The sequence below is a fragment of the Pteropus alecto genome, unplaced genomic scaffold, assembly GCF_000325575.1.
Source record: "Pteropus alecto unplaced genomic scaffold, ASM32557v1 scaffold159, whole genome shotgun sequence".
Taxonomy (NCBI): Eukaryota; Metazoa; Chordata; class Mammalia; order Chiroptera; family Pteropodidae; genus Pteropus; species Pteropus alecto.
Window position 1 is genome coordinate 787,587 of NW_006443122.1, and position 13,608 is coordinate 801,194.

The 13,608-nt window shown below is 43.7% G+C and overlaps 1 protein-coding gene across 1 annotated transcript in view; it reads left to right on the forward strand.

The window, feature by feature from the left end:
* Nucleotides 1-5,455, forward strand: part of HUWE1 (HECT, UBA and WWE domain containing 1, E3 ubiquitin protein ligase) — a 155,140-nt gene extending 149,685 nt beyond the window's left edge. The window contains exons 78-85 of the mRNA XM_015597907.2: nucleotides 12-129; nucleotides 1,021-1,161; nucleotides 2,050-2,337; nucleotides 2,468-2,573; nucleotides 3,138-3,255; nucleotides 3,563-3,744; nucleotides 4,029-4,219; nucleotides 4,825-5,455. Of these exons, the coding sequence (XP_015453393.1) occupies nucleotides 12-129; nucleotides 1,021-1,161; nucleotides 2,050-2,337; nucleotides 2,468-2,573; nucleotides 3,138-3,255; nucleotides 3,563-3,744; nucleotides 4,029-4,219; nucleotides 4,825-4,927 (1,247 nt within the window). The 3' untranslated portion in view covers nucleotides 4,928-5,455. The remainder of the gene's footprint in view (nucleotides 1-11; nucleotides 130-1,020; nucleotides 1,162-2,049; nucleotides 2,338-2,467; nucleotides 2,574-3,137; nucleotides 3,256-3,562; nucleotides 3,745-4,028; nucleotides 4,220-4,824) is intronic.
* The last annotated feature ends 8,153 nt before the right edge of the window (nucleotides 5,456-13,608 follow it).

Consider the following 13,608-nt stretch of genomic DNA (forward strand, 5'->3'; position numbering starts at 1 on the left):
TTTCTCCTCAGAGACTCATCGCACTGTGTTAAACCAGATCCTGCGGCAGTCTACCACCCACCTCGCTGATGGGCCTTTTGCTGTCCTGGTAGACTACATTCGCGTCCTCGACTTTGATGTCAAGCGCAAGTATGTACTCTGAATGTTGGAGGAGGGGACAGCTCTCCAAATGGTATCTCCCCTCCTAGGAAGGAGCCATAGTTCTTCCTGGGGCAGTATTTCCAAGGAAAGAAGTTTCCCCTAATTAGTGGCAGCCCTTGGAAGGGTGTTGGGCAAAAGGATAGAGACTCATCTGTGCCACAGCCATTGTACTTAAATACTCAACTGGCCTTCTCCACCCCAGTCTCCATTCTTCGTCAGAGAAATGCAAGCCTTTGTTTAACCACATGATTTTCTAAAGTCAAGTCCATCCTTTGGGGCAGGGGCCCCAAGCCCTGGGCTATGGACCGATACCAGTCCGTGGCCTGTTAGGAACCGGGCTACACAGCAGGAAGTGAGCAGCGGGCAAGTGAGCGAAGCTTTATCTGTATTTGCAGCCGCTCCCCAGCACTAGCATCACTGCCTCAGTTCCACCTCACATCATCAGGCATTAGATTCTCATAGGAGCATCGGTCCCTGGTGCCAGAAAGGTTGGGGACTGCTGCTTTGGAGTAATAGAGGAGGCGCAGGTAGCCATAGTACACTCGTAGCAGGGCTCAGGGTTCCACAACACTTCCCTCTTCCCTGCCCTTCTTTTCTTTACTATGTACCTGCACATGCTTACCTGCTTGTTGCAGAAAGTCCATGCTGCAATCCCTGTGGGTCCTTACTTGGTGGAGATGGGGCAAATTGAGAGCTGGTAGTAAATGACCTATCTCTCCCAACTACTGGATATTTGCCCAGGGGGACCCAAGTGGGGAGCAGGAATCAAAGTGTTTGGAGGATGGGGGAAGCATCATTGTGAGTCTTCATCCTAATCAGGCAAAACAGATTTGCTCTGCCTCCCCTAATCATGTTTTCCTTCCTTTCCTACCTCCCAAGATATTTCCGCCAAGAGCTGGAGCGTTTGGATGAGGGGCTCCGGAAAGAAGACATGGCTGTGCACGTCCGCCGTGACCATGTGTTTGAAGACTCCTATCGTGAGCTGCACCGGAAATCCCCTGAAGAAATGAAAAATCGATTGTAAGAGCCTAGAACAGAGAACAGACAGGATGGGAGGGTGGGGGGCCTTCCTACAAGGTAGTGAAGGCTTACTCAGGCCCAGATGTACAGGTGAACTCAGGAAGGTGCTGCACTCCCCAGTTGGAATTCCCAGTTGGAATCTAGCTTAGATCATCTCACTGAGCTGCCTCCCAATTTATCAGCCTGCTCTCATAAGACTGTTCCTCTGCTCGCTGGCTGGCCCCTGGGCTAAGCTACTCAACGATTCCAGGCAGACAGAAGAGTCTTTGGCGTTTACAAAGATATACCTGATGGCTTCACAGAGAGAGCTTTTTTTTCATTGTTAAACTAGAAATGGGAAGCCCGCTAAGCAGATGGTACCTTGGTTTGGGAGAAACCACCCTTGCATGAGTGGGACCGCACCAAATTGGTAATCACTCACTATGATTATGAAGCCACTTAGAGGAGATGAGATGATAGACCTTTTGAAGCAGATTATATGCTCCTAAACTCAGGAACTTGATTCCTCCCCTCCTTTGTCACATGGTCTTGCCATCTGTGTTAAACACACAGGAAGTCAGAGAGGCTTCTGAGACAGACTGGGCCCTGCTTCTCCACCTCCGAATCCTTATGGACATTAGACTCTGGGCTCAGCGTTCTCTGATACCACTTGATTCCACCTCTTCCTCCTTTCCCTAAGTGAGGTCTCATTTAGGCATCTATAACACTTCCTATTGGTGTTTTCTGGAATATTGATCAGCCTCTACTGGTACTTCAGGATATCTCTTCTATCGATGGTGCCCTTTTTTGTCCCAGAGCCCTCTGGGCTCTCCTGGCACTCTGCATTCAGCTCTGTCTTTGCACTGCCCAGGGCTTTCTGCACCTTACTGTTTCTGCTCTATTGTGCAGGTATATAGTGTTTGAAGGAGAAGAAGGGCAGGATGCTGGAGGGCTCCTGCGGGAGTGGTATATGATCATCTCTCGGGAGATGTTTAACCCTATGTATGCCTTGTTCCGTACCTCACCCGGTGATCGGGTCACCTACACCATCAATCCATCTTCCCACTGCAACCCCAACCACCTCAGTTACTTCAAGTTTGTTGGACGCATTGTGGCCAAAGCTGTATATGACAACCGCCTCTTAGAGTGCTATTTTACTCGGTCCTTCTACAAACACATCTTGGGCAAGTCTGTCAGGTAAGGATGTGGCACAGTCCTGGGGCTGTCATCAGTACTGGGAATTAGGTTCTTTTCCTGTGCCCCACCCCTATGCTGCCTTTCTTTCACCCCAACCCATGAATGACCCTGTCTATTTTTATTTTCCTAGATATACAGATATGGAGAGTGAAGATTACCACTTCTACCAGGGTCTGGTTTATCTGCTGGAAAATGATGTCTCTACTCTAGGCTATGACCTCACTTTCAGCACTGAGGTGGGTCAGGAAATCCTGACTGCAGCACATCCCAACTAATCTAGGAAACCCCTTGATTCCAGAATCCCCCTTGAACTGGCATTGGAGAACCTCGTGGTTTTAGGGAAGCATCTCGACTTCCTGAAGCTCCATGCCATTTCCCATCTGGCAGAGAACAATGGGTACCAATCCAGGCTCTTTCCTAGTTTCCCCTTTATAAAAAATAATGCTTCGGTGCATGCTCTAGTACATTATTTTCCATTCCCAAAGGTAATTCATTATAGAAAAATTATATAGAGATAAAAGAAAAACAAACATTTTAAGATTACTCTTCCCCCGAATTGTTTTCTATAAAGACTGTGTTGTGTTACATTACATATGTTAGCCATGCCTTTTCCCCTTTCGCCCTTAACCTTTCTTTATGAGGCAGTTATGAGCTTATGAGAAAAACGTCACTTTTTTATGACTTGCTTCAACTCTCTGCCTAGGACATGGAAAAGAATTTAGGGTGTGTTCCCAGGTATCTATTGTAAGTTCCATCCTAGACCAAGCCTGATAGTGTGATCGGTGTTTTGGGTATTCTAGGTCCAAGAGTTTGGAGTCTGTGAAGTTCGTGACCTCAAACCTAATGGGGCCAACATCTTGGTAACAGAGGAGAATAAGAAGGAGTATGTACACCTGGTGTGCCAGATGAGAATGACAGGTAGGAGAAATGTCCCTTAGACCCTTCGCTGTTCCATATGGGAAGAGGTCAGGCCTCACTTCATTTCACAGACATCATTTCCTCTCTTCCCCTGTGCCAGCCACAAATGCCTTGCACAAGAGGAATCTAAAAACTTAACCAAAACTATTTCCCTTCATCCATCCTCACATGGGGGCCTGGAAACAGAGTGGCAGGTGAGGCAAGCAGACCAGTCAGCATCCCAGTAGCAACAGGAGTCAGATTGGAGATCTCTGACCTATAACAGTTGGGAGAGTTCAGATGCCACATGGCTTGATTCTCTCCCCAGGAGCCATCCGCAAACAGCTGGCAGCTTTCTTAGAAGGCTTCTATGAGATCATTCCAAAGCGCCTCATTTCCATCTTCACTGAGCAGGAGTTAGAGCTACTAATATCAGGACTGCCCACAATCGACATTGACGATTTGAAATCCAACACTGAATACCACAAGTACCAGTCCAACTCTATTCAGGTGAGCTGCTGCTGGCATCCCCCACTCCTGTATTCCTAAGCCGGGCTAATTTGTGTGATGCCAAATAAACCAGTACTCTTAGGGGAAGGGGTTTTGTAGATGACCGCTTTACCTACATGTAACTCTTCATTCTTCTGGAGAGTTTTCAGGTGATGTTCTTTCTCATCTTATAAATGAACTGAATTCGATCTCACAGAAGGGACTCACCTAAGATTCCAAATCCCATACCCTCTTTTTCCAGGAGCTCTCTACCTAATCCTGGATTCTTATGTCCCTTCCTGCAGATTCAGTGGTTCTGGAGAGCATTGCGTTCTTTTGACCAAGCTGACCGTGCCAAGTTTCTACAGTTTGTCACGGGTACTTCCAAGGTGCCCCTGCAAGGCTTCGCTGCCCTTGAAGGCATGAATGGCATTCAGAAGTTTCAGATCCATCGAGATGACAGGTCCACCGATCGCCTTCCTTCGGCTCACACATGGTAAGAAGAAGGGTTTGTTCTCCAAGCATTCAGATTGAGCTTGCATATATGCTGCTTCTAAGGCCTCTCTACCCAAGGTCAGGAACTCAAATCTGACCCTGGCTACCCTGGTCTTGGGGTAACTCAGAATTTGGTGGTTTTGTGGAGAAGCTGATATATGAGATGAGAAGCCAGCCCAGACTCACCATGGGACTGGGGAGACATTGCAGATGAACACTGCCACATGAGACCATGGTATATTCCAGGGCTCAGCGTGGCTGGAGCAAGCAGTTGCAGAGTTGCAGGGAGCACAAAGCTGAAGAACAGCAGAGTTTGTTCCATCAGGAGTCAGATCACCAGTGAGCCTGATTCCTCCTTGGAGCTTGCACGTCAACCCAAAGCCATGGTGTTTAAGGAGAAGTGACAGTCAGGTTTATGTTTTAGGTGCCTGATGACCAGTATTAGGGCCAGATTAGAAGAAGACATACTAGACTAGGACAAGATTGGGAGTCCGTAAGAAGCGAGGAGTAATAGGTTCCCTCAGGGAAAGGTCAAGTGGGCACCATGGGAACACAGGGACTTAGTTATCATCTTTTATTATAAACCGATCTTTCTTCTTTCTCTAGTTTTAATCAGCTGGACTTGCCTGCCTATGAGAGCTTTGAGAAGCTCCGCCACATGCTACTATTGGCCATCCAGGAGTGCTCTGAAGGCTTTGGGCTGGCCTAATAAGGCCCTGCCCACCGCTGTGAGGTTTTTCTACCATTGTTGGACTTGGGAAGGGGGGAAATAAAAACAAAATGAACCAGAAAGAAAATGTCAAAAACCAATAAATGAAATCCACCAACTCACCATGTGTGTGTCCCAGCTGCCCCATCTTCTCCAGTGCATACCTGTTCCTTCTCTCCTGCTCATTTTTTCTCCCCCTCTCCCTTTTCCTCACCTTTCCCCATTCCATTGCCGTCCATGATTCCCACCCCATGTGTTAAAAAGGCAGTAGCCTTTGCAGGGACCTGTTTGTCCCAACTGTTTGAACAGTGTGCTCCTCAGAGTCTGTGTTCAGAAGGATTTGCTGCATTGAGACTTGAAACCTTTGGATAGGGGAAAAAATTATATATATATATATTTTTTTGTTCTGTTTGCATTTCTTAATTTGTGCTTGGAATGTGTTGATGTGCACAGCTAATGATTCAGTGCGAGACAAGATTGGCGTCTGTGTTGTGGAGGTTTCAAATAAAGAGCACTCTTCATAACTCACTTTTCACAATGGCGTTTTTTTCCAAGCTTAACAAAAATTCCAAGCACATGCTAGACAGACGTCTGGAGAAAAGAAACAAATGGATTCTCCAGAAAACCATTTCCACCGCCACCACGGTGCATCTGCCTCCTTCAAAGTTGGTTTCCACATAGTCAGGAGAGACCAGTAGCCACCAAGAATTGGGGGGAAGCTATTTTTTAGAATGGCATCTGCACTTTGGGGCAGTAATGGCATTGAGATCGTAGCCAAGGACAAAGCATCATCTTGCTCAAGGGGAATGAACCAGTAGTAGGTTGTAAGAAATATTCTGAGAACTCGTTCAACCCAACCCACTGTTCTATTTGGTGAACCTTCATAACAGTCTCAAGTTTGAGGCTCAGTTTAAATTTTTGATTTCATTAATATTTTCATTTCTAACAAATTTTAATAAGCAAATAATTTGACAAGCTCTCCAGAAAAAAAGTCTTAACTACCCTTCTGGTTTTGTTTTGTCGTCTGCCTGTCTGCCAGTCTGTTCACAGGTTACTCATTAGTCTCTTGTGGTTTTTACTCCATCGTGCACTAAAAGCTGATCTAAGGACTTTGATGGTTCCACCTCTAAAGAAAAAAAAAATAAAAGTTTAGTTAGAAAAATAATTCCAAGTGTTGCTTGCTTTGTGTGTTTTTTTCTCATTCTCTGAGGCTCTGCTTCTTAAAGATATTTCCCATGACCATTCCCTGAAGTGTGGATCTAGGAAAGCAGTGGTGTGTCCTTAACCTGATCCCTTGGTCCTGATGCAAATAATTGCTGGACATTTTCTTTTTTTCAAAATTCAAACTTGTCTGTGCCTGGCCCTGCTGACTGACAAGTGAGTCAACCCTTCCCTGCTATTGAGCGTCTAGTCAAGGGGAGGAGACTGATCAGTTCTGTGACAGGTGTGGGAAGGGGGTCTTTAGGTGCCAGAGCAGAAGTACCTGATCTAGCCCAGAAGATCAGGGAAGACTACATCGTCAGCAGCACTTGGGTTGAACTATAAGACTGTGTGGGAGTCAAGATTAAGGAGGGTAATCTAGGTCAAGACAGCAAGAGGCCAGTTACCTGATATGGCAAGGCTTGAGCAAAAGGTGATGGCCTGAGATGAGGCTGGGAGTCCAGCAGGCCTTAAAATGAATAAGCAGAAGTACAGTAGAATTGACCAATAAGTTTAAGAACTGCTTCTTTGAAAAATCATAGACTAAACCTCTCACATTTAAAGTTGAAAGGGGCATAAGAGTTGGGTGTGGAAGCTGAAAGTGCAGGTGGAATAACCCTGAAAGAAAGAAAAGCAAATCTAAATGGCATGGGACAAAAACCTAAAGTGACCAAGTATAATTTGCCCTTGTGATATGCATATGGTGTAATATGACAACATCAAATGGGAAAAATCTCATCAGTAGATGGGAGGCATTTGCTAACTCTCAGTAACTATTCCTGGTAACTTTTAAAGGTAAAGACACTACTTTAATATACGGTAACCTCAGACCAACAACCAACATCACATGGAGCATAAGGTGAACGATTATCTCCATTAGCACTGTTTTGCCTATTGTAACCATTTCAGTAAAGCAGGAAATAAGTATAACTGTTGACTGCTAAATCAAGAGAATCAGGTTATTAGAACTTAAAACTGCTTCCCCAAGAGGCCTGGTTATAATGAACAAAATACTCAGGTAAACATTTACTGTCCAACAAGTATAAATTGTAATAAATTCATATGATGGACTCCTATACAGCAGTAAAAATGTACCCATTGCATATGTCAACATGCATAATCTCAATGATAAGCAGAAAGCATGAGACCTGTTTAAAAGTCAATACTACATGGGTATGTACCAAGAACGTGAAAAACCATATCCGTATGAAGAGGGGGGACATGAAGATACAGCTAGGAAGAGGTAATTAAGCGGAGGACTTCAGCTACAATGTATTTCTTAACCTGGGTGGTGGTGAGTATACAGCTGTTCCTTATATTATGTACTGTAATACTTTGTAACTTTTATATACCTGAAGTAGTTCATAGTAAATCTTTTGAGATAGACTATTAAATTTCACAGTGCATTTGAGGTAGGTAGCAGGTAGTTGGTAACAGGCCTAATTCTACATGAAGGCTAATAGCTGCATGATAAGATTAAACATGTCCTTGTCCCTTAATAATTCCCTCCACTGATCTGTCTGCCCAGATTACCACAGATTATCTCCTTATTAAATAGTCCCCTTATCATTAGGGTGGTAAAAATGGTGCTATTAATAATTATACTGGACCACAGATGCAAACAAACCAGATAAACTGGGATGGATGACTCTATACTTACGATACATACCTGTCTTGTCCAGGAAAACAGTTATTACCCATCCTAAACATAAACCATTTTATTGAGCACTTACTATGTACTGAACACTGAGAATTCTGCTTTCTAGAAATTCACTTGAAGGAAAGGAGGCAGGTAGTAAAGTGCAAGGAGCAATGAGACTTAATAAGCAGGAGTAACAAGATTAAACATCGTCTCAAATACAAGCACTAACCAGTTAGAAAACATAACAGGAAATAAATTCCCTTCACGACAGTAACAAAATACTTAAGAATAACCATAAGAGTGGGATTCATGTGAAGAAGAAAACTGCAACTCAGGAGAAGCCTAAAAAGAGGCAAATGAAGAGACTGTACATTCGCATAAAAATACAAGGATAGCTGGCCTTGAGACTTTGGGGAACAAACTGACATGTTAAATAAGCAAGGTGGGAGCTGAAATCAGCACACCTGACAGGATGGCCTCAGCTATGAATATTTGGAGTGCTGTGGTCTACTGTAAAGAGAAAATGAAACAGTAAGAGCCAGTTGGGGAAGGAATAGCTTTGTCAATGTTAAGGCCAGCACTGGGGGGGGGGGGGAATATAAAGTTTGCACTTCATAATAAATTCCAAATGGAATATTCAAGTGTAAAAAACATGAATGTATCTTTTAAGCACAAAATGAAAATATGGACAAATGATAACTGATCTGGGATATGGAAAAACTCTCCAAGGCTAGAAACTACAAAACACATTATAATGGAAAAGAACGATATATTTGACTACTAAAATGTTGGCAACACCATAAACAATTAAAAAGCAATGACAATCTAGGAAAAAATAAATCTCTAACAGGCAATGGGTTAATCCTTGAATATATATATATACATATATATATGCAATATTTATATATATATATTTTAACTTACAAATCACTGAGACAAACCCCCAACAGAAAAACATGCAAGGATGTGAAAAGGCAATTCACAAAAGAAATATAAATGAGCAATAAGCATGTAAATGCTTACCTCTGTGATAATTACTACCTCTGTAATAATCAAAGGTCCATTCCATTAAAAGCGCAATGAAAACCACTTACCAAACCGAAATATATACGTGTGTGTATATTAACATGGGTGGGAAAGAACATGAAGAAACAGGCACTGTTATACACTGCTGAGAAATTGATACTATCTCTACGATGAGTAATTTTGTAATATCTACTGACAGAGAAAGGCACCCTCTAACTTCTGGGAGCTGGCCTGGCTTTCAGATTTAGACCTTGATGTTCTGTTGAACATAAATATCTCACAGAATGTCAATATCTGACAAGGCCACTCAGTGACCATGATAGATTAAGACAAAATTGAAACGACTCCATAATCATGTTTGAACACAAACAATGTAAACGTCCAAATTACAAAATTAAAATTAACCAAACATCTCCTATCTTGATTAATATGAGAGGCTGCTCTTTTTTTTTTTTTTAACCAATGACAGTTTTAGCATCTCTCTGGTCTGTTCTCTCTTATAGAGAAGATTCATTAGCATACCCAATCATAAAATTACCCCCACTACTGGAAAGTATTTAGAAGAAAACTTCACTTCCTTAAACCATCCCTAAAACACCTAACACAAGCCCAGATCTGCCTGTAGTTGCCCACGCTGTGGGTTCTCCCTCACTGCCAACCTGCTCGACTCAAGGCAGATTCTTGCTCCTGGCCTTTAGCTGCAGGGGAAGACACTAGGAGGAACCTTCAAACAAATGTAGTAAGGTATTAAATGGTATGTATCCTCTTCTGTTTAATGCTTTCTAATATTCACAAATTTAGATGGAAACTGGCAACCCAAACTTTTTGGCTTGCAGACACAACGTGTGTGTGTGTGTGTGTGTGTGTGTGTGTATTGGTGGGGGTGTGTGTGAGAGAGAGAGAGAGAGAGAGAGAGAGAGAGAGAGAGAGAGAGCGCGCGCGGGCGCGGGCGCGAGAGAGGGGCTTGGAGTGGACACATCCTCTCCAGGTCTCACAGTCCCCACCACTCCTTATTATCGATTATGTACTTCTGCTTTGTTCACTCATTCATTCAACAAATATTTATTGAGCACCTATTGTGTGCCAGGCATAAATTCCTGCCATCACGAAGCTGACATTCTAATGGGGAAGGGAGCCAATAAATATGTCAGAGAGTAAATGACATATTTTCTTCTCTGAAGAAAAATAAAACAAAGTAAAGGGATAGCGAGTTGAGAGGGGTATTCTATGGGGTGTTCTGAAGAAGGCCTCTTCAAGGGGGTGACATTGGGGCTTAGAAAACCTGCTTGGAAGAAGCAAAGATACTAGTTTAGTCATTGTGGGATCAATCTCAAGGAAGTGTTCCAGGCAGAGAGAACAGCCAGTATAAAGGCTTCTACACACATGGCATCTAGAAGGAAAACCAGTGGGGTTCTAGGGAGGTGAGTGATGGAAAGTATCATAAGAGTTTAGGTCAGAGAGGTAAACAGGGGCCAAATCCAGGGCTTTTACTCTGAGCAGGGAACTACCACAGGCTACTGCGCAAAGGGGATATGATCTGTGACCTCTGTAGCTGCTCGCAGAGAGTGGGTGGGAGGGGTCGGCACGGATGCCTGAAAGCCCGAGGAGGCTACTGCTGCCTTCTTCCAAGTGGGACACAAGTTACCTGCCAGGACTTCCAAAAGGGTCCTTTAATAGGCTTATATATGCATGGGCTATACAAGGCATTGTTAAAGGGATAGGGTACTGGGTGCCTCAGGTAGGCCAGAGTCTCACCCTTGATGCTTGAGGTTTTTGTCTAGATGATGATGATGTGATGGTTTCGTTGTCTGTTTTTCACTGTGGGCATGTATTTCTACAACTAAAAATAAATAGTCTAGTTTCAGTGGGCATGCCCTGATGCAACCTTCAGGAACGGGAGGCATCCTGCCCAGCCCTCCACTCCTGCGGCAGAGTAGCCTCGCCGGATTCTTCCCGGTTTGCCCGGGGCCTCCCCAGTTTTAATAGTGAAAGTCCCGTGTCCCAGGAGAACCGTCCCCCTCCGTGAGCCGACTTGCTCCTCAGTGGCTGGGAGAGAACAGGGAGCCGGGCCTTCCCAGGGAGCAAGGCCTCCGGCCAATGGCAGATCACGAAGTGGCGCCCAGGCGCGCTCTGCCCGGCAACCCCAGCGCAGGACTCCGTGCCGCTGTCCAGAGCAGCTCAGTCTGAGGGCCCTCCCCGAGACTGCCGTTCCCAGCCCCGCCTCCTCCTTGAAAATCAGTGGGTGTGATTCTGTGTTTGTGTAACTGGATAACCTGGGGGCATTATAGCTGTCAGGAAGGTGGTATATACATCTAACTGCACGTGATCGTATGACTGGGTGTGACTGTGTACAGATTGTGTGTAACAGGATGGGCTTGTGGGGGCTGTTGCTGTGTGTCTGTGGTTTCCGGAGTGGGTATGTGTCTGTGTGACTATGACCATACATGCACTGGATCTGGTGCCTTGAGTTATGGTGATTGTATGAATGTCAGTCAATATTTGACAGTAAAGAGTGGCCATCATTGAATATGTCTGTGTTTCTAGGACAAGGTGTGTATAGTGTGTGTGTGTGTGTGTGTGTGTGTGTGCACGTGCGTGCATGCGCATTGAGATTGTGTGAGCACACGTCCACGTGGCATTGCTTCTGCGTTTTGAACTGGCTTTCTTGTGACCAAAAAGCATCTCTGTATGTCCTTGAGTCTCTCTGGGCTTGTGTGTGTCTTGTATAGTAGCAGAGACCTATAGGTTCTAAAGTCAGCCAAGCTGGCCTGGGTGCAAATCCTGCTTCTACCACTTACTGGACAGAGAGTACTGAACCTTGGACAAAGTACTGAACTTCTCTGTTTCTCAGTTTCCTCATCTGCAAAACACAAATCCTAATCATTTCTACCTGGTAGATCATAAAATGAAGCCATGCTTATCCGGTGCTCAGCACAGTGCCCACAGGAAGCACTGGGTAAATATCAGCTCATATTAACATGTGGCTATATCTGCACCTGTGATTCTGTCTGCACTTCAGAGATCATGCATCTCTGTGTGGCTCTCATGGGCTTCATTAATTCGAAAAATATTAATTTGGCACCTACTAGACACCAGGCACTGCACTAGACACTGCATAAGCAAGTATGAAAATCTGCCTTCAATCAAGTGCCACCTTTAGGATCTGACCACACTGACCACCTTTAACACTATAGATATACTTGCTGATGTGCAAAATGTCACGGACACAAAAGTATTGCAGAAAAGGGTTGGCGATTATTTAAATAAATGACTAGTTACACTTGGTATAGTCCATCCTCATTATGCCCTTTAGGCCTCTTGCTGTCAGTAAGCTCTCACTCTTCCTCTATTTCTTGATTATTCTATTCCAATGATCTATCTTGGTGCCAACATCATGCTGTTTTGATTACTGTAGCTTTATAATAAGCCTTGAAATCAAGTAGTGTTAAGCCCTCCAACTTTGTTCTTTTATTACAACACTGTTTAGATATTCTAGGTCCTTTGAATGTCTATTTTTACCCCTCCCCCAAAGCCTCCTGGCATTTTGATTGGGATTTCGTTGCATCTATAGATTAATTTGAGGAGAACTGACATTGTAACTATATTGAGTGTTTTAATCCATGAACATGGTATATATCTTCATCTATGTAGATCTTTAATTTCTCTCAGTAATATTTAGTGCTTTTCAGTGTAAAGGAGTTGGAAGTCTGTTTTGTATTTGTCTCAGCCTATCAATAATGAATGTTGTGTCTGGACCAGCCTTTGTGGTTCTTAATATGATTGCAAGATTCCCTTCAACAATAACCATGAGGAAACTTTGAGAAGATAAAGATTTGTTACTTACAAGACCTAAAAATGTCACAACTCACTTAAGGCTACAGAGCAAGGTTGTGTTTTTGTGTGGGGGCAGATGGGGTGGGGAGAGACAGAGAGAAAGAGACAAACACAGACACAGAGACATAGACAGACACAGAGAGGGAGAGAGAGAGAGAAAGGAAAGAAGGAAGGAAAGAAAGAAAGGAGAGAGGGAGGGAGGGAGGGAGGGAGGAAGGGAGAAAGAGACAGGTACCCGGGCTCTGCTTTTATTGGGGTCAAGGGTAGGGGGCCTAGGGTTTTGCCGGCTCACTCATTATCAATGAATTTAAAAGGTGGTAAGAGAAAACAAGTAGCCTAAATGCTCAGTTATTGAAATCAACCAAAATCTGTAAAACAAAGGATCCTCGGTGAGGGTAGGGAGCACCTGCCCCTATCTAGTCCTGTGGCTGGCAGCATGTTTATTGGAAATAAGCCCTCTTTGAAGTGGATGCCTCTTTCAAATGGATGCCTTTTTGAGACTGATGATTCAGCAATCAAAGCTTAAGTCATGCATTTGCATTACAAAAAAAACTGTCAGGACTTACATTACAAAGTCTTTTGCTAAATTTTCCCCTAAATATTCTACTCTTTATGGTATATTTTTTATTTCAACTTCTTACTATTCACTGATAGTATATAGAAATACAATTGCTTTTTTTCCATTAAACATGTATCCTGCAATCTAGATAAACTCATTAGTTCTAGTAGCTTTTTTGTAGATTCCATAGGATTTTCTACATAAACAATCATGTATTGTGCAAGACAGTTTTGCTTCTTCCTTTCCAGTCAGTCTGCCTTTATTTCTTTTTCTTGCCCTATTGCCCTGGATGGACCCTCTAGGGCAATGTTTAACAGAAATGGTAGGAGTAGGCATCCTTGCCTTTTTTCTGATCTTAGAGTAAAAACACTCTTTTTCCTTTAAGAATAAAATAAGCACCCTGCAGTTTCCTCTGCAAAT